This window comes from Corythoichthys intestinalis, chromosome 12 (assembly GCF_030265065.1).
Source record: "Corythoichthys intestinalis isolate RoL2023-P3 chromosome 12, ASM3026506v1, whole genome shotgun sequence".
NCBI classification, from domain to species: Eukaryota; Metazoa; Chordata; class Actinopteri; order Syngnathiformes; family Syngnathidae; genus Corythoichthys; species Corythoichthys intestinalis.
Window position 1 is genome coordinate 17,402,210 of NC_080406.1, and position 22,379 is coordinate 17,424,588.

General features: G+C 39.6%; 1 protein-coding gene across 1 annotated transcript; it reads right to left on the minus strand.

The window, feature by feature from the left end:
- Positions 1-1,183: 1,183 nt before the first annotated feature.
- Positions 1,184-22,129, minus strand: lrrc58b (leucine rich repeat containing 58b). The gene is made up of 4 exons (XM_057853131.1): positions 21,443-22,129; positions 4,388-4,516; positions 4,030-4,307; positions 1,184-1,788 (listed from the first exon to the last, which is right to left on the minus strand). Exons 1-4 carry the CDS (start codon positions 21,898-21,900, stop codon positions 1,592-1,594), a joined length of 1,062 nt encoding a protein of 353 aa, XP_057709114.1. The 5' UTR covers positions 21,901-22,129; the 3' UTR covers positions 1,184-1,591.
- Between the last annotated feature and the right edge of the window lie 250 nt (positions 22,130-22,379).

Consider the following 22,379-nt stretch of genomic DNA (forward strand, 5'->3'; position numbering starts at 1 on the left):
AAGGGCATTGAAGATGAGACGTGGCTGGGTCTTTCAGCATGACAATGATCCCAAACACACAGCCAGGGCAACAAAGGATTGGCTTCGTAAGAAGCATTTCAAGGTCCTGGAGTGGCCTAGCCAGTCTCCAGATCTCAAACCCATAGAAAATCTGTGGAGGGAGTTGAAAGTCCGTGTTGCCCAACGACAGCCCCAAAACATCACTGCTCTAGAGGAGATCTGCATGGAGGAATGGGTCAAAATACCAGCAACAGTGTGTGAAAAGCTTGTGAAGAGTTACAGAAAACGTTTGGCCTCCGTTATTGCCAACAAAGGGTACATAATAAAGTATTGAGATGAACTTTTGGTATTGACCAAATACTTATTTTCCACCATGATTTGCAAATAAATTATTTAAAAATCAAACAATGTGATTTTCTGGTTTTTTTCCCCCCACATTCTGTCTCTCATGGTTGAGGTTTACCCATGTTGACAATTAAAGGCCTCTCTAATATTTTCAAGTGGGAGAAGTTGCACAATTAGTGGTTGACTAAATACTTACTTGCCCCACTGTATATGTCTAAGTATTTTATGTTTACTATAACATATGGATCTGCAATATATGTTTACTTTGGTCATATGTACAGAACTTCATAAGTTGTTGTGTTATAGAAGCCAGCCAATGCTTAAGGCTAGTAGCTCAAGCTAGTGTGCTATAATAGTTGTCTATATAAGTATTGTGCAATTTGTTGTATAGTGATTAGTGAGTACTGAATATGTGTATTTTTTGTTGTACTTTCACAATATTAAGACGAGTGTCTTCCCATAAAAGCAAGAAAAGACCAAGGCTTGTGGTTTATGGAAGTGCATTCATTGTTAGCTGGCTGTCGTGCAGTGCAGAAATGAAACGAACCGTTTTGGGCAGTACATGCACTGTAATATTTTTGGCACGGTGTCGGTGGATTGGGATGTGTGCGTTTGTAAATCAAGCGCTCCTTTTCTGTGACGCACAGCTGGCGAGAAACACATCTTAATAAGCCACTTAAAAGATGACAATCGCTTCGATGGTGTTTTAAAAGAGTACGAGGACGCGGGAGCTGTGAATGAAGCTGCCCTAATCGCTTCATAGACCAAGACCATAACAGTCTCCTCTCCTGTAGCACCAAATATTTTTATCTGATGACAAAGCACAATACCTGTTGGGTTTATGTTTTAGTTCAGTGTTCAGCAAACACAACTTCAATTATATTGACTAATTGATTGTGATTGACTCAAATAATATTTGAAAAAATACTGGAGCTTTATTTGAAGTCAGTTCTTGTCTTTGTTTTGTTCATAATAATAATGTTCATGTCATTATGAAAAATATGGATAGGTCAAAGGCAAATCTATGTTGAATCTACCACATTTTTTGTTTAAACCTCCAGGTGTTCAAAAACTCAAAAAAAAAAAAAAGAAGATATATTTACTATTGGTAATCGATATCGGCTTTGAGGAGCAGAAAGTTATTGAAATCGGTTTTTAAAAATTGAGATCGTGCACCCCTAGTGTCCATCAAACCTGAACAAGGTAAAGTGTGCGTACTGGTTGTTCAGAGTAGGTCATTGATGTCCTAGCCCAGCAGCACCCTCTGGAGGCGGTCAGCGGGTACGCTGCTGTCATCGTCCGACTCTGCGTCACTCTGCGGGTTGGAGCTGCAGGGCGAGGCCGTGCACTCGGGCGAGCACAGGTAGTGCATGAGCGGCAGCCGGTACTTGCCGCAGAAGTCCACGAACTTGATATGGCGCACGCACGAGTCAAAGTACACGCCTGAGTGAGACACAAACAATAGGTCAGTCATCGGATGCTCGCTTCTGGCAGAAATGTTCTACACAACCCTGTTCAAATGTCACATACACTTGCCATTAAAACTATAATTTAGTAATAGTGGGGTGCGTGTACTTTTGTGGCAGCAGTGTAAAGTGTACTTTCACACCCCCTCAGTAGGTGGCAGTGGCTCTCTTATTTTCAGAGTGTGCGCAGTATTTTTGAACAGAACAAGAACACTCAGCAAAAAATACAGTAGGAGACGAGTAAAGACCAATCTGTTTACTGTGTCCAAAAATGTTTGCAGCGGACAGCGGGAAGCCAAGTCAATTAATACGTCACTTAAATACATTAGACCCCGATCACATTGATAAGCCACTTGATTGTTTTCAGCGAAAACCTGCCGAATATTACCAACAATCGTCCCTCTTTGTCAATGTTACAGCAGTAAACCAGCATGCACTGTTAGCATTTTCTAGATGACATATCTGTTCTATGTGTTGGATTTTATCAAGTAAATTACCCCCCAAAATGCGACATACTCCGGTGCAACTTATAGTTTGAAAAATACGGTAAATTGACTAGAAGTCGACCGATATGAGATTTTCAAATGCCGAAGCAGATATCCAAAAATATTTTCAGCCGATTGTCGATTCCCAAAGCCAACTTTGTAGCCAAATATTTGATGCATTTTTTTTTTTTTAAACACAATAAGAAAGGCAATTTTTAAAAACAAATGTACAATAATGACCTGAGACTTGAGCAATTAATTCGGTTTAGTGCTACCAAACCAATGAATGCAGCACTCAGCAAGAACAGTACATTAGTTTCTAATAATTAAATACACCAGGACGTCACGATGAGATGTAAACAAGTGAGCATTAAAGAAGCTGCTCGCCATGTTAAAGCTAATGCTAACTAGAATGCTACGCTAACGCTACGAGCTACATTTAGAATGTAAGGATCACCCAGTCAACACCTTTAAAAGGCTAAAGCAACATTGCATATAAGTTAAAAAAAAAATTCTTACAATATTTACAAAACAGGCAACCCTGAAGCTTTCTGTAGCAGCCTTTTTATTGGCTTATTTTCTTTGTTAATCGGCTCATGGCCGTTGTTAGGAAAAAAAAAGTCCATATATCGGCCTGCCGATATTTCGGTCGAAATTTAAACTTGACAATAATTTTTTAACTCACTTGCTGCCATTGACAGCGATAGATATCTAATCTATCTGAACACTGAGAGGTAGCAATGAACTCTTATGTTTCACTGCAACGGCAACCAATGAGTTAACTGTTTTCAAATTCCAATTTGATCCTAGTAAAATGATGATAATTCATGGTTGCACCCCAATTTTTTTTTTTAAAATCTATTTCTCATGACAAATTAACAATGTCAAATTTAAAAATGCTACTTGTCCTACAATTTATGTCCCATTCACATTAACAAAAAAAAGAAAAAAAAATCTAAAACAGAATAAAGAGGAAAAATGTAACGCCTCTAGTGTAGCCCAAAGTATCGGAGTAAGAGTAGCACAAAAAAATCATGGCGCTAAAATTTGACCAAAACCTTCCTTCATATTTTCATTGGTCTCATTCAACTCCTACCAAAACATTTCCATTTGCTCCAATAATATTTCAACTCAAACCTGACAAAAAAAAAAAAAAAAAAAAAAAAAAAAAAAAACTTCGTTTGTTGTCATTATTTTTGACAAAAAAAAAAAAATCCAATTGCCCCCAGATTAACAGAAAGTGACCCAAAAGACACAACAAATGACCTGCCAATGCACCAAAATCATCAGAAAGTGACCTAAAAATCAACAGAATGTGACCTGTAAGTGCCCCAAATTCAACAAGAACTGACCCAGAAATGTCCCAAAATAAACAAGAAGTGGCAAACGAACAGGAATTGACCAGGAAATGCCCTAAAATTAACAGAAAAGTATTCAAAATATACATGAGATGACCCTGTAATGCCCCAAATGTACAGAAAGTGACCCCAAAGTACTGTAAAATTCTTACAAGGAAGTATCCAAATTTCATTGCCTGCCATTGACATCCCATTCATTTAAACTCCAAGGATTGGATGTTTTGCAGTGCCATTGACGGCACTAAACGTCCAATCCATTTTGACTGGGAGGGGGCGAATGAACGTTCATTCGCCCCCTCCCAGTCAAAATGGATTGGACGTCTAACATTGTCAATGAGAGAGCTAAGAAATTATGTCGCAAGTAAAGCAACTGACCGGCACATTTGGGATTGGGGCACTTGCTGGCCAAGTCCAAGTACTTGAGAAGGTGGTTGGGCAAGTCTTGCTGCGAGTAGGGCACGTTGCCACTCTTGACGGCTCGGCCGGCCAGCTCCAACAAGGACGGCGGGTCATACATCAGCTCCTTGACAAAGCGCACCACCAGCGGGTTCCCCCGCAGGCTCAGCTCCTGCAAGCGCACCAGGCTCAGAATCTCCCGCGGCATATACCTCAGCTGGTTGTTGTGGAGACTCAGCGAACGCAACGAGTGCAGCCTGAAACCAGAATTGAGAAACGAGCGATGCGTCAGTGGTGCTCTGGGAAAGAAGTCGGCGAGCCTATCATCAGCGTTTACCGGGTGAGTTGCGGCGGAACACTCTGAATGCTGTTGTCGGACAGCGCCAAGTAGCTCAGGCGAGGCAGGTTGGCCACCTCGGTCGGGATGGATGAGATAAAGTTGCCCCCCAGGTACAATACCTCCAGGCTAACGAATAGAGAAAAACAAATTTTAAAAAATCATCAAATTATCACATAAACACTTGTAGATAGTTTTACCCCCGCTTTAAATGGTTTGGACGTCTACTCGCGACAATTCATTTGGATTCAAATCAGAAGGATGAAATGATAATTGGACATATATCGTCGTCAATGGCACAAAATGTTTTTTTCCCCCCCCTCCTATTATATTAAAGCTTTATTATCTATTATATTAACTAGGGTTGGGAATCTCTGGCATGAAGCCGATTCGATATGTATTTAGATACACAGGTTACGATTCGATTAAAAAACGATACATTTTTAAGACCGAGCGATTCGATACAGTTTAAGAACGATACGGTTCGATACAGAGTGAAAACGATACGAAAATAAACATTTGTAGTGTGTGTTCGTACAGTATTTTAAACATAAAAAAGACCACATTTCTAATACCAAAATTTAAAAAAAAATTTTTAAAAATTCATGCCAATGTTTTATTTTTTTATGAAAAAAAAAAAAAAGGCTTCTTATATGACAGTCATTTTGTTGGATGGGATTGATAATAGGGCTGCAGCTATCGAATATTTTAGTAATCGAGTAATCGACTGAAAATTCTAACGATTAATCGAGTAATCGGATAAAACAAATATATTTTTAGGTGAAGAGCAATTATAAATATACATGAGAAAACAAGACATTTAACCTAATCTTGAACCATTTTCAGTCAATCAATGTCTTTATTTTCGATGTATATTGTTGAAAACAGCTAACAATTGCATCTCAGATGTAACTAGAATTAAAAAAAAGACTAATTCACTGCTTTCACTCAAAAACCTTTAGATCTTTAATATATAAATATATATATATATATATATATATATATACCTAAAAATGCCGTTAAGCTTGTTAACACACATCACTTAAAAGTTAGAAATTCAATTGAAACACGTGGGGAAAAAATCCTATCTGTGTCGAGCCATTTTTAAGTTCTAGTTAAGTTTTAAGTTAGTCTAAACTAAGTCCTGATAGGATTTTGAGTTTTTGCAGTGTTCAAAATAAATGTATGATACAGGCTGTATTGGAGCACATTAGGGACCAGTGCTACTTGGTGTTTTACCTAGCAATGACTACTGAGCTAAAACTGATAGTTAGCATTATTGAGTTTTTTATTTTACACTCTCATCACTCCACAACGCTAAGTAAGTAAGTAAGTAAGGCACGTTAGCCACGCATCGAAAGTGGTCGTAATTAATAGAAACCTAGCCCTCCACAGGGCTAACGTTACGTGAGCTAGTGACAGTAACGTTAATCTTATATTTATTTATTTATTATTTATTTTATTTTATTTTTAAAAAATTTTTTATTAGCGCTTAGCGCTCCTTATTAGCGCTTAGCGCTCTACTGCTTTAAGATGGCGGCTGTTTATTAACGCTGCCCAGACGCGGCCAAGTCTGTTATTTCGCATCTAGTTCAACATACAGTGCCTTTCAAAAGTATTCGGCCCCCTTGAATCTTGTAACCTTTCGCCACATTTCAGGTTTCAAACATAAAGATATGAAATTTAATTTTTTTGTCAAGAATCAACAACAAGTGGGACACAATCGTGAAGTGGAACAACATTTATTGGATAATTTAAACTTTTTTTAACAAATAAAAAACTGAAAAGTGGGGCGTGCAATATTATTCGGCCCCTTTACTTTCAGTGCAGCAAACTCACTCCAGAAGTTCAGTGAGGATCTCTGAATGATCCAATGTTGTCCTAAATGACCGATGACGATGAATAGAATCCACCTGTGTGTAATCAAGTCTCAGTATAAATGCACCTGCTCTGTGATAGTCTCAGGGTTCTGTTTAAAGTGCAGAGAGCATTATGAAAACCAAGGAACACACCAGGCAGGTCCGAGATACTGTTGTGGAGAAGTTTAAAGCCGGATTTGGATACAAAAAGATTTCCCAAGCTTTAAACATCTCAAGGAGCACTGTGCAAGCCATCATATTGAAATGGAAGGAGCATCAGACCACTGCAAATCTACCAAGACCCGGCCGTCCTTCCAAACTTTCTTCTCAAACAAGGAGAAAACTGATCAGAGATGCAGCCAAGAGGCCCATGATCACTCTGGATGAACTGCAGAGATCTACAGCTGAGGTGGGAGAGTCTGTCCATAGCACAACAATCAGTCGTACACTGCACAAATCTGGCCTTAATGGAAGAGTGGCAAGAAGAAAGCCATTTCTCAAAGATATCCATAAAAAGTCTCGTTTAAAGTTTGCCACAAGGCACCTGGGAGACACACCAAACATGTGGAAGAAGGTGCTCTGGTCAGATGAAACCATAATTGAACTTTTTGGCCACAATGCAAAACGATATGTTTGGCGTAAAAGCAACACAGCTCATCACCCTGAACACACCATCCCCACTGTCAAACATGGTGGTGGCAGCATCATGGTTTGGGCCTGCTTTTCTTCAGCAGGGACAGGGAAGATGGTTAAAATTGACGGGAAGATGGATGCAGCCAAATACAGGAACATTCTGGAAGGAAACCTGTTGGCATCTGCACAAGACCTGAGACTGGGACGGAGATTTATCTTCCAACAGGACAATGATCCAAAACATAAAGCCAAATCTACAATGGAATGGTTCAAAAATAAACGTATCCAGGTGTTAGAATGGCCAAGTCAAAGTCCAGACCTGAATCCAATCGAGAATCTGTGGAAAGAGCTGAAGACTGCTGTTCGCAAACACTCTCCATCCAACCTCACTGAGCTCGAGCTGTTTTGCAAGGAAGAATGGGCAAGAATGTCAGTCTCTCGATGTGCAAAACTGATAGAAACATACCCCAAGCGACTTGCAGCTGTAATTGGAGCAAAAGGTGGCGCTACAAAGTATTAACGCAAGGGGGCCAAATAATATTGCACGCCCCACTTTTCAGTTTTTTATTTGTTAAAAAAGTTTAAATTATCCAATAAATTTTGTTCCACTTCACGATTGTGTCCCACTTGTTGTTGATTCTTGACAAAAAAATTAAATTTCATATCTTTATGTTTGAAGCCTGAAATGTGGCGAAAGGTTGCAAGGTTCAAGGGGGCCGAATACTTTTGCAAGGCACTGTACATGTGATCTCTATGAGACTCATCAGACGCTACCTGCTACCAACGTAGCATCGTGCGGGCTAGTATTTAGCAACGTAGGCGTCGTTTGTAGCGGCTGTAGTAAGTTTTTTTTTTTTTTTTTTTTTTTTCCTTCTTCCTCTACGCACGTGACATCAGCGCGTTGTCCCGCATTAAAAGTAGTCCGAGCAAAACGTGATGCTGAGAGCTGTCAAAATAAACGATTACTCAAGGTGAATAAAATTACTCGGATCAGTTTTTAAACTCAAGTTACTCGAGTTGCTCGAGTAGTCGTTTCAGCTCTAATTGATAATAAAATAAAGTGACAGACAACAATAAAGTGCAGTAATTCAATTACTGTATTTCCTGGTGTTTTGAACACAAGAGGTAAGTAATTTAAGTGCAAACTTTCAACGTAAACATCTTACAAACAAAAAATATTAATTATATGCAGCAGCTCTAGAAAAAAAGGATTAAACCTGCAATGTTATCATAAATAATAAATTATGCTTTACCACTGGTATAACTGGGGGAATAAAAACATGGCATTTTAGACAGACAGGTCAATAATCATTACTTTAACCTTAAACACAGCAGTCTTTCACTTATGCCTGTGCTTCCACATTTTTTTATTCCTCATCACTCCATATCTTTTTTGAAGGGCAATTTTTTTCTTGAGGATGATCAACTAATCCACATGTTAATGTTTAAGTAGACTGCGTTTCGTGGAAAAAAAATCTCCAGAGGGTCGTGCTGCCCTTTCCACCATTGTAGTGGGTTATTTTTCAGGGTTAAAAACTCACGATCTCTGTACCTCTCCACACTTCACACTAGCTCTGTCCCATGCGAACAGATCTGGCTGCCTTCCTCACGTCAAAGTCCGACTTTTGTTTTTCCTGGGTGCGTTGAAAATCAATTGCTGCACGTCGCTGCTCAAACTGTCCATTGTTTTAACATGTTGCTTCGTTGCCACCATTAGTTTCATTTTGGGCTGTGAAGAAAACGCTACGGAGCGTGCGTTACAGTGGTTTTGTTAGCTCTCGCGTTGTTATGACACGCCCGTGACGATCGGGTAATGACGGCAACTAGTAGCGGTTCTGCCGAAATGCCTGGGAAGTTGAGGCAACCACGACAGTGAGTTGTGCTTGTCCATATTATATCATGCGTGCAGTCTCAATCTAAATGCGCTGTGGGGTGAATGACACAAGCGCAGCATGTGAAGTAAAAGCTAAATTATTATCCCATTAAGCAATGCATTGAACTAGGCCAGTACTTCTCAAATAGTGGGGCGCGCCCCCCTGGGGGGGCGCAGAGCGATGCCAGGGGGGGCGCATGTGACCTCGGGGAACATGCTTTTTTTTTTTTTTTTTTTTTTTACTACTGGTACTGGAATAAAGTGTACTTGCACATCCACTCAGTGGGTGGCAGTGGCGCTCTCATTTTCAGAGTGCGCGCAGTATTTTTGAACTAAGGAAGAGCACTCAGAACGCACAGAAAACAGATATGAAGAGCAGTGCGCCGCCGCCGTTCTCGAAAGCCGTTTTCCGACCGGACTCACGCAGCGACCCACTGTCTTGTCCGGCCGGTTCTCACGTCGCCGCCCGAGAAGTGCCATTTTTGGCTTTGGATCGTCACGACGACCGCCCTCACCTACGGTTCTACCTCGGCCGCCGGGAATGCCCTTTTTTCGTGCCGTTTGACTTTTAGCTTTGACTTTTAATACAGTGGGTAATGAGGAAAGACCACTGTTTACTGTGTCTAAAAATAATTATAGCGGACAGCCAGACGCCAAAACAATTAAGACGCCACTTAAAGACATTAGACCCCAATCTCATTGATAAGCTTGATTGTTTTTCAGCGAAAACGCCCGAATATTTCCAACAATCGTCCTGTTTTGTCAGTGTAATATCAGTAAACCAATTAGCATTGTTAGCATGCTCATTGCAAGATAACTCCACACCATTGCAAAGGAGGTACAAAAATAAAAACTGTCCTTCTGTCCAAGGACACTTTTTTTTTTCTTTTTCTTTTATTCAGTTTTGTTTTTCCGATCAAATTTTTTGGCATATTGTCCTCATGAGTGAATGTTTCTAATCAATTTTAATTTGTTATTATTTGCTGATTTTATTACATTTTATTTTTCTTTATCAAAATGGTCAAAAATGTAACGAGTGTATTTTTTAGTTTGGATGGGACTTTTTTTTTTTTAATTCAGGCAAATTGATGCGTCTTCTGTTACAAACAAAACAATGTTAATAAAGTTCTACTTTATTATAAGTTGATCTGTTACTTTTTTTCGTTATTAGGAAAAAAAAGGACACAATGTTAGGCAGATGCGTATTTATAATAGTAATTTTATAGACAAATGATACTATTTACAGTGGTGGCAGAGAGTTTGGGGGGGCGCGAAACATTTACGTCTTCCTTGGGGGGGCGTAACAGAAAATAATTGAGAAGCACTGAACTAGGCATTAGAAGCCGATTCTTGAGCTCGCGATAGCCGAATTCTATCTCTACTATCGGTTCATTGAATATTTAATGGCTAATAACTAGTGTTGCACCGATACAATTTTTTGGGCCCGATACCGATATAGATACCTGGCTGTGCAGTATCGGCCGATACCGATACCATTCCGATACCACCCTGTTTGCAAAAAATATATATATGTACGTATAAGGGATGCAACGATACAGTTAAGTCACGGTTCGGTAGGATTTTCGATACAATTCAATACATTTAATGCTCTGAAACAGAAAATACAACTTATTTTTTTTAATGTTTTTTTTATTTGCTAACAAGCAAAAATAACAGTGCCATCATATGAATAAGCATTTTAGTGCATAATATTTATGTGCTTACTTCTTACTGATCTGAAGATATTTTGTATATACTGTAAGTGCTGAGAACAATCTTTACTGTTTGTAAAGTGGGGCACACTTGATTGCTGCAGCTCTCTTAGCAGTTATATTTACCATTTAGGCAAAACATCCTATTTGTGGTCTGAGTCCATCTGTGTCATGTACTGAATTAACAGTATTTGCAACATTATCTACAGTCACTGGTATGGATTGATTTGGCCTGCTTAACTTCCATTCAGTCATGGTGGTTTCTAATTCATCAATGTAGTATATGGACTACGCGTCGCTCAGGGCTCACGCAGCTAATGGCATGGGATCTAATGTAGAACATCTAGGTTGCTATTTGATATCTAGTGTGTGCGCGCGAGAGTTGGCATGGGATCTAACATACGATATCTAGGTTGCTATTTGATGACATCTAGTGTGCGCACTTGAGTGTTTTCTGGCCACAGAACTCACTTCTGCTCATTACTGCACAACACCAGCATATGACAATCTACTTTCATAAACAGGACGAGTTTGAAGTATGGCACTCTTAATTTGCCACTCATTGTTCATCATGAAACCATGAGTTTGCTTAGTCTCCCACGGTCTTAACCTTTCTGATCCCATCATTGTTACAGCAGCAGGTGCTAGCTCACGCATGCTAATCGTTTGTGAATGCTAAATGAGCAGCGTAACATCGCGGATACGCGTTGTAGTAAACATCCTTAATATTGAAGACGAAGGTGTTTATTTCGTTTGATAATTTCGAGAAGAAGACATACAGATGTCATGCATCGGGATTTGGGAAGTTAGCTCACGTGGGGAGGACGGTACATTTGCATTCAAGTGATGCCAGTAGATGGTATCGGCGCCCTCAATGTTCGTACTCATCGATACCGATACCACCAATTCGGGCCGGATCGGCACCCCCTGCCGATACTGGTATCGTTGCAACTTTAATTATAATGCTCGTTTGAAAGTAATCTCAGCGAGCCAAAATAAAAAGAAGACTCCGAATCCATACAAGTTAAAAAAAAAAAAAAAAAATGCTCGTATTTATTAAATGCTTCATTGAGTGTCCACTCAAATCCACTCCAGCTGCTCACTTACACAAAATGAGTTGCCACAGCAACTTTTTAACAAGTTAAACAATGATTGACACATGGCGCGCCTTGAAGGTCGAGTCTCTGGCAAGATCAAAGCGTAACCGTCTGTCAATCATCGTTTACTTTAATTAGCAACTCCAATTCACTTTCTGATGAACAAAGAGCAGGGAGAGGGAGGGAGGGAGCGAGCGTGAAACTGCGATCGGCTCGGGACAAGCTCATCTCTAATTTATTTATTTAATTGAAAAAAAAAATCCGCGATAGACTGTGTTTTTTTATTTTATTTAGTGCTGCAACGATTAATAGATTAACTCCAGTAATTCAATTTGAAAAATGCAAATTTTGCTGCTTTGAGGATTCCTTTAATTAGAGTGGCATTGTCATGATTTGTTTTGAAAGTGCTTGCAGTTAGTTTTATTGATTGGGGTGGATACGCTGCCCTCTAGTGGAAACAGTGCATATCCCATAACTGGTCTAACATGGCTGAATCAAGCTCCTCCCGGTTAAAAAGACCAACATAAGGTAAGTTTTCGTTTGAGCTGAAGTACATTTAGCAGTTTTTGTAGGAATATGTGAAAAGCTTGTTAAGAGCATTGTAAAGGGGAAAAAAAGTTGGCATTTTATCGCATTTAAGCTATAGCTTTGTTAAACAAGTTAGCAAATTGTTCTTTTGTTGTAGGAAGACACTCATTTATGTATTCAATTTTTTGAATATCATTTGAGGCTAGGATCAGGTTTTAAAATGCATTTATTGCTCTTGTGAAATGAAAGCGCAATTCAGCATAGTTTGAAGAAACACTCAGGAATTTTGTATTTGCTTACAATGCTCTTTTGAAAGTAATCTCAGTGAGCCAAAATAAATGTTATTGCAAGCATAAACACTTATTTGCTCTACATATTAGGCCTGAACAATATTGGGGAAAAAATATTGCGATTTATGGGGAGTTTGCGATATATTGCAATATCATATTGCGATACTAAAACGAGAAGAATTTTCACCTGATAACTTGAATACCTCTAAGATATTAGAAAAAAATGAACATGGCGATATACAGTGGGGAGAACAAGTATTTGATACACTGCCGATTTTGCTGGTTTTTCCACTTGCAAAGCATGTAGAGGTCTGTAATTTGTATCATAAGTTCTCTTCAACTGTGAGGGACGGAATCTAATACAAAAAAAAAAAACAGAAAATAACGTTGTATGATTTTTAAATAATACATTTGCATTCAATTGCATGAAATAAGTATTTGATATATCACAAAAATCAAACTTAATACTTTGTACAGAAACCTTTGTTTGCTATTACAGATACCAAACGTTTCCTGTAGTCCTTGACAAGGTTTGCACACACTGCAGCAGGGATTTTGGCCAACTCCTCCATGCAGATCTTCTCCAGAGCCTTCAGGTTTCGGGGCTGCTGCCGGGCAACACGGACTTTCAGCTCCCGCCATAGATTTTCTATCGGGTTCAGATCTGGTGACTGGCTAGGCCACTCCAGGACTTTAAGATGCTTCTTACGGAGCCACTCTTTAGTTACCTTGGCTGTGTGCTTTGGGTCGTTGTCATGCTGGAAGACCCGGCCACGACCCATCTTCAGGGCTCTCTCTGAAGGAAGGAGGTTGTCAGCCAAGATCTGGCAATACATAGCCCCATCCATCCTTCCCTCAATACGGTGCAGTTGTCCTGTACCCTTGGCATAGAAGCAGCCCCAAAAAATGATGTTTCCTCCTCCATGTTTCACGGTTGGGATGGTGTTCTTGGGGTTGTACTCATCCTTCTTTTTCCTCCAAACACGACGAGCAGAGTTTAGACCAAAAAGTTCAATTTTGGTCTCATCCAACCACATGACCTTCTCCCATTGCTCCTCTGGCTCATCCAGATGGTCAGTGGCAAACTTCAGATGTGTCTAGACATGCACTGGGTTCAGCAGCGGGACCTTGCGTGCGCTGTAGAATTTTAATCCATGACGGCGTAATGTGTTTCCGATGGTTTTCTTCGAGACTGTGGCTCCAGCTCTCTTCAGGTCATTGACCAGGTCCTGCCGTGTAGTTCTGGGCTGATCCCTCACCTTCCTCATGATCAGTGATGCCCCACGAGGTAAGATATTGCAGGGAGCCCCAGAACGAGGCAGATTGACCGTCAACTTGAACTTCTTCCATTTTCTAATAATCGCTCCAACAGTTGTTACCTTCTCACCAAGCTGCTTGCTTATTTTCCTGTAGCCCATCCCAGCCTTGTGCAGGTCTATTATTTTATTCCTGATGTCCTTACACAGCTCTTTGGTCTTGGCCATTGTGGAGAGGTTGGAGTTTGTTGGTTTGAGCATGTGAACAGGTGTGTTTTATACAGGTAACAAGTTCAAACAGGTGCAGTTACTTCCAGTAATGAGTGGAGAACAGGAGGGGTTCTTAAAGAACTGAGAGCCGAAATATTTACTAGTTGGTAATGTATCAAATACTTATTTCATGCAGTTAAATACAAATTTATTATTTAAAAATTATACAATGTGATTTTCTGGATTATTGTATTAGATTCCATTCCTCACAGTTGAAGAGAACTTATGATACAAATTACAGACCTCTACATGGCTTGCAAGTGGGAAAACCAGCAAAATCGGCAGTGTATCAAATACTTCTTCTCCCCACTGTACTAGTACATCGCCAAGGCTCCACACTTTTTTTTTTTTTTTTTTTTTTTTTTTTAAAGATGCACCAGCACAAAATGTGGGTGCACCCACATTTTTCATTGCATCAATTTAAATTTCATACTTTTAATCACTTTCCATAACATTCATATGAGTGAGTCCACTCACGCTGCAGAGAATAGCCTCTCACTTATACAATGAATGAGTTAACACAGCACACATAGACTGGGCTGCAAGTTTAACGATGATTAACACATTTGTGCCTTCGATCGTAGAGCTACCGAAGCTCCTCAGGCCAGATCAAAGCTACAAACCTGTCAATCATCGTTAACGTTAAGTACCAAACGCCAGGTGTACTGGTGACCAAGAAAAACAGTTTGGTTGCACTGCCTAACAAGAGGTAGGGTGAGAGGCTGTGGCGGTGTATGAGCATGAAGCAGAAAAATGTTTTTTTTTTTTAATTAAAAACCTGATTGGCCCGATTTCCGATCGCGTGATCAGATTGGGGACATCCTTCATTTATATAATGCCGTTTAATCCAGGCTTGCTGTATATAAAAGGGATCCAGGGTTTGCACACTTGCTAATTTTCTTAAGTAAAACAAAAGTTTACATGTTAAAAAAAAAAAAAATATATATATATATATATATATATATATATATATATATATACTGTATATACAATTGCACGTCCTGCGATGCGACTATTGCGCATGCGCACATTGCGATGGCGATGTTCAAACGACATATTTTGCAGGACTACTACATATTCTAAAATTTATTCTTCAACACAAATATTTGTAATCCGATTACTCCATTATTCGAACTAACTAATGAATAGATTAAATGATTAACTGAATAATCGATAGCTGCAGCTCTATTTTTATTATTAAATTACTTTATATTTCAAGACAGAGATTTTACATTACATTTGGTCAACATTTTTTGCTCTTTATAGGGAAAGTAACTATTTTCAAAAAAATAAATAAATAAATAAATAAATAAATAAAAGATTACAATATTAACATTTGCTACATGACCCAAGAAGTATACATTTTTATATATATTGAATGAACGAAACTTAAATCATAATACTCAAAAAAAAAATTTTTTTTTTAAAAAACAGAAATTGGGGCTATGGCCCCCAATTACACTCTAAAGCTGCCTGCCACTGGCATACGTAGACGTTCCAATTCATTTAAATTGGGAGAACTAGCTGTGAATCCTGTTTTAGTGCCATTAACGGTCCAATACATTTTGACTTTTATGCCCATCCCAGTCAAAATGGATTGGATGTCAAGCGCCGACGAGTTTAATGTGTGCCCTATAAAGGATTAAACATTTCTGCGCACTTTCTTTAGTGTCCCCTTAAAAATTTTTGGGGGGGGGGGGGGGGGGGCTATTGCCTTGCCCTTAATCAAAAATGTTCACTCTTGTTTTTGCGATTTCTCTTTTTTTAAATCTTCAATATTATATGCATGTATGGAAACTTACTTATTAGTACTAATTATATACCCTGACCCACCAAAATATACGAATACAGTACCACTGTTTTTTCTCAAAACACTACAACTATTCTTGAAGTTGTAAATACTACTTACTCTCTTAATATTACTTCTTTATGAAAGGACGTCATCCTAATAATACTTTATAAAAAGTCCCGTGGGTTGACCTGCCCTACTTCTTCCCTTTCTGAAATGACGGATCACATATTGTAAACGTGATAAGACGGCTCTTTTCAACTGCCAGTGGGTCACCCACTAAAGCTTACCACGCTACCGCAAGACATAATAAAACCTTCACTTGTTGAGACAAAACCACTCCCAGCGTAGGTGTAACAAACTCATGTGGCTGCTTGCAAACCTCTCCCTGTTCAAATGGGTTGGACGTTTATCGCCGTCAAAGGCAGAAGAACAGTTCATGATTGTCGATTTTTCGTTGTGTGACTCACACAAATAAAGGGTTTTGCAACATAAAAGGAAGTGCATCCAGATGTTTTCTCCATGAAACAAGCCACGTTGAACAACCCGATTTGCTTTAGTGCATTTCAGCCAAAAAATAAAGTCAATATTTAATTTTGTTACGCAAACTAACAAGGTTCATTGTGGCTATACCCTACTGTGGGTAAATGATAAATCTCGGCATACCTGGTTCGGCCACATTTTAACAAACTCCAAATGTGAGACTGTGAGTCTTGCATTTTTCTAATGTTAATAATATCCAGTTCTCACGCAATCTTTTGTTGTGTCTTCATGGGAGGCAATGTTCAAAATATGTGCGGCTACGAAGCCCATTGGCTTGGCCTAAAAGCCTCCCGCGTTGACAACTCACTGCTTTTGCAACATGTTATTTAGTATTTAAAGTGCCTGTGACACGAAAAGCATTTTTATTTCATAATACACGCGGTATTTTATGCTCCTGAATGAAATGGACCACTTGGATGCGTGAAGAAGCAATCGATATATTTATTCAATTTTTTGAATCCCGCGCCATGAAAATGAGTGACTTCCGGCAACAGGCTCGAGTTGAGAAAGAGGGCGCTGTGACGTGTACGGAGGAAGTCCTCTTCACTATACAGCCGTACTGTTGTATGAGCAGGACTAAGGCTTCAGCCGATTTTCCGGATTAATACATTTATTTTCACATCACGCCAGCCAAACGGCTGCAGAAAAATCTTGCTGTACGAGGGAGTGGCTTGTGAGCCTTTTTGGGGTTTCAAAAGGTTCCCATTCACCGGTGGATATTGGCCAAAACAAGCCCTACTATTGTGGGACCATGGGACTTATGCGGAAGTCAGTAAACATCATGTTTTGTATTATGTCAAATACTGGGAACACTTTAATATGTAGGTGGCTTGCATTTTGTGGCTGACATGCTCATTGTCCCCTCGGCTGACGACTTGTCGCACATCCCCCCGCCGGGAGAGCACTATACTCGGCTTATTGCCCTCTTCATGTGCCCTGTGTTCTGTCAAATTTTCCAACCAATCAGAAATTGCAACTTTGTGTTAAAAATAGCCGCGAATACAGCGATTACAAAGTAAACACTACAAACTTTCTTTAAATAAAGGACTACTTACGTTTGATCATGGATGGGTATGTAAAAAGCTTTCCTCATACACATTAGCTGCACATGTTAGCTGCACAACAACTGCAGCCGCTCTCGTATGACTTTCGCTGTTTACGTCTTCACCGTGTAGTAAAGCATTATTTTGCCGTATTTCTGTTGACCACTTGGCAGCTACACGCTCCTCCGATGTCGGCCGTTTTTTTTTGGCGGTCATTGTCCAGCTGCTTCCCCGGCAAGGTCTCCTGTCCGTAGTGGCTGGGGAAGGAGCTGTAAATTGCTCTTCACCAGGCGGGTTGCCGATCGGCGAAGACAATCGACAACCCAGTCGTCATGTGAAATGATCCGGGCTAGTTATGTGTGATTTAACGCTTCGAAGACTTTGAAACATCACTCTGTTCGGGTTAGCATGTCGGCTAGCTGTCACGCCTCTTGGTTTGTTTACATTTTCCGAAGCCGGGCTAGGGAAATGACATAAGCCCGATTTAGGAGGCATAAAATATCGTTCGGGAGGTGCGACCTTAAAGGTGAAGTTGACAGTTTTGACCATTATGGCGTAATTTGCCATGTCATAATGAATAAATGCATTTTTATTATTTCATATTCCATTTAGCACAAGACTTATTTGTCATGACCATGCCATTTATTTAGCTATTGGGGGAAAAAAATACTTGGATAAAAAGAATATCCTGTAAAAATATTGGAGTAAAGAGACAGAAACAATGACATTTTGCGACTCTTTTCATCGTGTTTTCCTCGTTCTGAATAATTCACCCTCAATGGGCTGAATAGTAAAACCGATGAGCCCATTCTCCCGCTGACGTCATCCACCTGTTGGGGACACTAGAGCCCTATAATGGAAGGCGTGGCTAACCGGCAGATTAAAAAACTAATTTATCATCTGCGCTTTGCTAAATTGTTGTATGTAGTCGAATTGTCTCAAAATTATGATTCTAATTCACATAATAATGCTATTTAAGACTTTTTTCTCCTGTCGTACGCACTTTAAGCACTTCCCATATTGTGACTTACTTCCTCTATCCAATATGTCATGTGCTCAACAACTTCCGCTTATATTGGAATCAAACTCACTCGGTTCTCGGTTTTATTAAACTGCCCAAGACTGAGGGCTCCAGATCTTGTGTTGTTCTTGTACTTCTTGGTGAAGACTAAACTAAACTAAAATTGCTACTGCTCTGTTATTCGTGGACAGAACATAATTAAATTTGGAAGGTATATTTTAGAGATGTATACAAATCTATCCTCAGCACCCAAATTTCAAATGCTAGTCTCAGGGCTGTTTAATTGTAGATATATAATTGCCTGTAGGTTTTGAATTAGCCAGTAGAGGGCGTGTGCTTATCATGTTCTTTGCTGATGAGATGCTTAGCGAGCGAGACCGGTGGTCGCAATTCATTTGAACTTGTTGAAAAGCCATCAAAACAATAACCTCCTGTAATTCATCAAACCGACACTGTTAGAGTAAAGTTCAGCCTTAAAGCGATCCTCGGACTTAAAGACTTGTATGCTCTAACAAGCCACAGTTTTTCTCTTTTACTAAAATATGTTAGCAGAAACACATACATTATTGCGATTTATTTAAAAATTTATAATATTTAGCACATGTTTTGACCTACGGAGGATGCCATGTTTTGCACACGCAATACACGCTGGGGGTGATGACGCGGTTGGCCTGGACTGGGAGAAAATCCGTAATAGCTAGCAAGCAAAGCTGATATGACGACAGGCGTGATTTTGTCACATTCTGCTGCTGGTCAGATTGTTTTGTTACAGAGATGTGGGATGATTTCCCAAAGTCGTACTTGCATCCAATTCCAGCTCATCAGCAGTGTCTTTAAAACGATCCTAGGCGGCTTGTATTGATGATCCCGACCTACTGTCACGTGTCTCCCCTTTCGCGAATTTTTTGTGTGCTCAATAAACACTTTAACGCAATCCCTATGTTCTTGTTGTCTGCTTGCTGTCTGAAGTGAATCGTGTTTTTTTAACTCCGTGATCAAGCCAGCCGCGCTTTCTTTACAATTGCGTTTCCCTTTCAGGTTTTACCGCACAGACAGCGCATGTGGTTGCGATTGCCTGATAAAAGAACTCATGACTAACGTCACGCGGAAGTATAGTTGTGTGGTCGAAGTGGTCATCTGTCACACGGGAAGCGCACGTTCGAATCCCGCTGGAGACCTTCATTTAATTGCTTTTGCTGCTCGTTTTGTGAAATATCGACAGCGCTGTCCTGCTCATCATTTTTCCACTTGAGTTCAAATTGGAAGGGCAGAACCGACGACATGTTTATGCAGCTAACGAGTGACATTGTGAAAGTACTGCAGCACTGCCCAGTGACGTCACTGCAATGTGTCATCAACAACGGTGACCTCCTAGTTAAACTAATTTTTCAAATTTCATAGCAAACAAAAACATTGAGGGGTTTGAATATCATATTATTATAACTTACATGTTGATGACCCCGAATCGCAGTGTCAGCAGTAAAATTAACTTACAAGAATATTTATAATAATAAGTTGACAATGAGCGTTTTTTGTTTCCCATCATTCTTGAGAATTCTAAATCAGGCTGCTTAGGCAATACTTTTCATCATCCATTAAATATGGTACGCCCGCCGGTGTCGTGCCAATGTAGTTACCCCAGTCAAAAATTTTATCCCCTGGGCGGAGCCATAAGGTGGTAGATTTGTGTCTTTAGAATTTTTTTAAAAGTTGCTTCAATCAAAATATATATTTTCAATTAAAAAAAAGTCCCTTCAATAAAAAAAAACAAAAAACAAAAATGCAAAAATAAATTTGAAACAAAAAATGTGAAAGCTATTTTTCCTTGATTTTTTTTTTTTTTTTTTTTTTTTGATTGGAGCAACTTTTTTAATTGAAGTAATGTTGGTATGTGTTTGGGCCACATTTTGGCTAGGACGTTTTTGTCTTATTATTCATTCAAAAAATAAGTTGCTTCCAAAAATAAATATATATATCACATATATATATATATTTTTTTTGTTTTTCAAAAAGAAAAATAACTTCAATCAAAAAAAAATTTCAATCATAGAAAGCGTTTTTGATTGCGAAAAAATATTAGAGATTGAAAAATTTGCATTTGAACACTTAATTTTTCATTGAAAAAGTTTACTTTGATTGAAGCAATCCTTTTTTGGGCCATATTATAGGTAGGACATTTGTGTCCAAATCATTCAATCCTCCCAAAAAAGTTGCTCCAATCAAAATATATATATATATATATATATATATATATTATTATTATTATTTTTTTTTTTTTTTCCAATCGAAGAAAAAAATCATTTGAAAAATAAAATTTCCCTGCCCTAATTTTTTTGGGGGGGGGGTCATATGCAAAGCAAATGACCGTCCAAGGTGCTAGTCACATGATCTGTTCCCATTTTTGTTGTTGTTGTTCATTTCAGTCATTTTTGTTGCAGTTTTACTGCTTTACAACTTTTATATATATATATATGTAGGAAAGTCAGTTTCAATGACCCCCCCTTGAAATCCGCTTATGGCCATAACAGGTGTGATTAAAATAGTTCTCAGTCGACATATCACAAATTTTATGAAAATATTTTGTAAATGTTGAAAAGTTTCCTAGTGTTGCTTTACAGGTTTAGACGAACTACGTGAAAATGCTTTTTTTTGTTTTGTTTTGTTTTTAGGACTGTCCACCAAATTTTAGCTGAATTCTCTTTGTAATTATTACATGTACTAATTTCCTTAAATGTCATTGCAAGCTGTAGGTCCAAACAGTGTCATTGAGTTAGTTGGGCTGGAGACTGTTTGTGACTCAGTCATTTTTGAGTACATTTTCCTGCAGTTCATTTGTTGAAAATCCAAGCCTAAACCACATCACTGACACACAATGTAACGCTGAACTCCTGACCATTTATCCTCACACGAGCATGAATGAAGGGTCAAAGTTCGGTGCGTTCATGGCAAGTGAACTCCACCACCTATGTTACCATGGGGACACGGCCCGCTTTTGTGACCTCGTATTGTAACTGAGAATCCCGAGGATACCTGAAGTATCTGCACGTGTACTTCACGTGAGCCTCGAATTAATCGGAAAATCATGTCAATATAAATCATTTCCAACACTTTTGGCGTAAAAGCACGTGCGCGGTGACATACCTGCTTAAATTTTCAATCTCCACCGGAATACTTTTCAGTCTATTTCCACCGAGTGACAGCGACTGCAGACGCCGTAGTTTGGTGCACTGCAGCGGGATCTCTTCGAAGCGGTTCCCGCTCAAGTTCAAGACCTCCAGCTGCAAGGAGCCGAAGTTCTTGGGTAGCGAGTACTCGTTCAGTCGGTTGTTCTTAGCTACGAGCGTCCTGAGTTTAACCAAACTCGTGATGTCCTCACCGATGACCGACAGTCCGTTGTTGCTTATGTCCAGCAACTGGAGGTTAGAGAAGTGTCTTACCGACGAGGGCAACTCGCACAGCCGGTTGTTGTTCAAATACAGCTGCTTCGTGTCTCGTTTCTTCTGGTCGCTGACGCTGTCCGCGGAGAAAGCGTTCAAGTTGGCGTGGGAGACGTCGAGCACGCCGTCGGTGCTCACCGCCGCTCCGTTGCCGAGCTCCATTTTGGGGTGAATCCTTTTTTACCCTCCACACGTCTGAGCGAGCCAAGTCCGTGTAGAAGTTTTCGCTCGGGCGTTGGGTTTTCAAGCCCTAAAAGCGCTCGCCCATCCTTCTAAAAGCGTTTATTCGCATTCTGCCGTTGGGGGGGAGAGAAAAAAAATCACATTTCACAACCCAAAACGTCAGCTTTGATGAGCTGTGCTTGCCACATTTGTGCTGTCGTGCAACGTTTTGTGATTGGTCGAGTGATTGAAGTCCCTCCCACCTCATCTTCTATTGGTTGCACAATCTGTCACCTCGAAAGAGGTTTGTAATTAGTTTTTTTCTTTTAGAGTCCATTTTTAATTTGACGAAGATGTGTTTCATATCTATTCAAACACAGAAAATCATGCACGCACAATACAATTCATGATGCGCCCTAAATAAATCCAATTTCACTGATATTATGCGACGCACCTAGTTATGCAAGCTTCCAATTGGC

Bases quoted from the DNA above. Each gene is read 5' to 3' on its own strand.
- lrrc58b (XM_057853131.1), bottom strand. From the start codon at position 21,900: ATGGAGCTCGGCAACGGAGCGGCGGTGAGCACCGACGGCGTGCTCGAC. The intron at 4,517-21,442 runs GTATGTCACCGC...TCTATTCGTTAG, and splicing joins GAGATTGAAAATTTAAGCAG to CCTGGAGGTATTGTACCTGG. The intron at 4,308-4,387 runs GTAAACGCTGAT...TTCTGGTTTCAG, and splicing joins GTTCCGCCGCAACTCACCCG to GCTGCACTCGTTGCGTTCGC.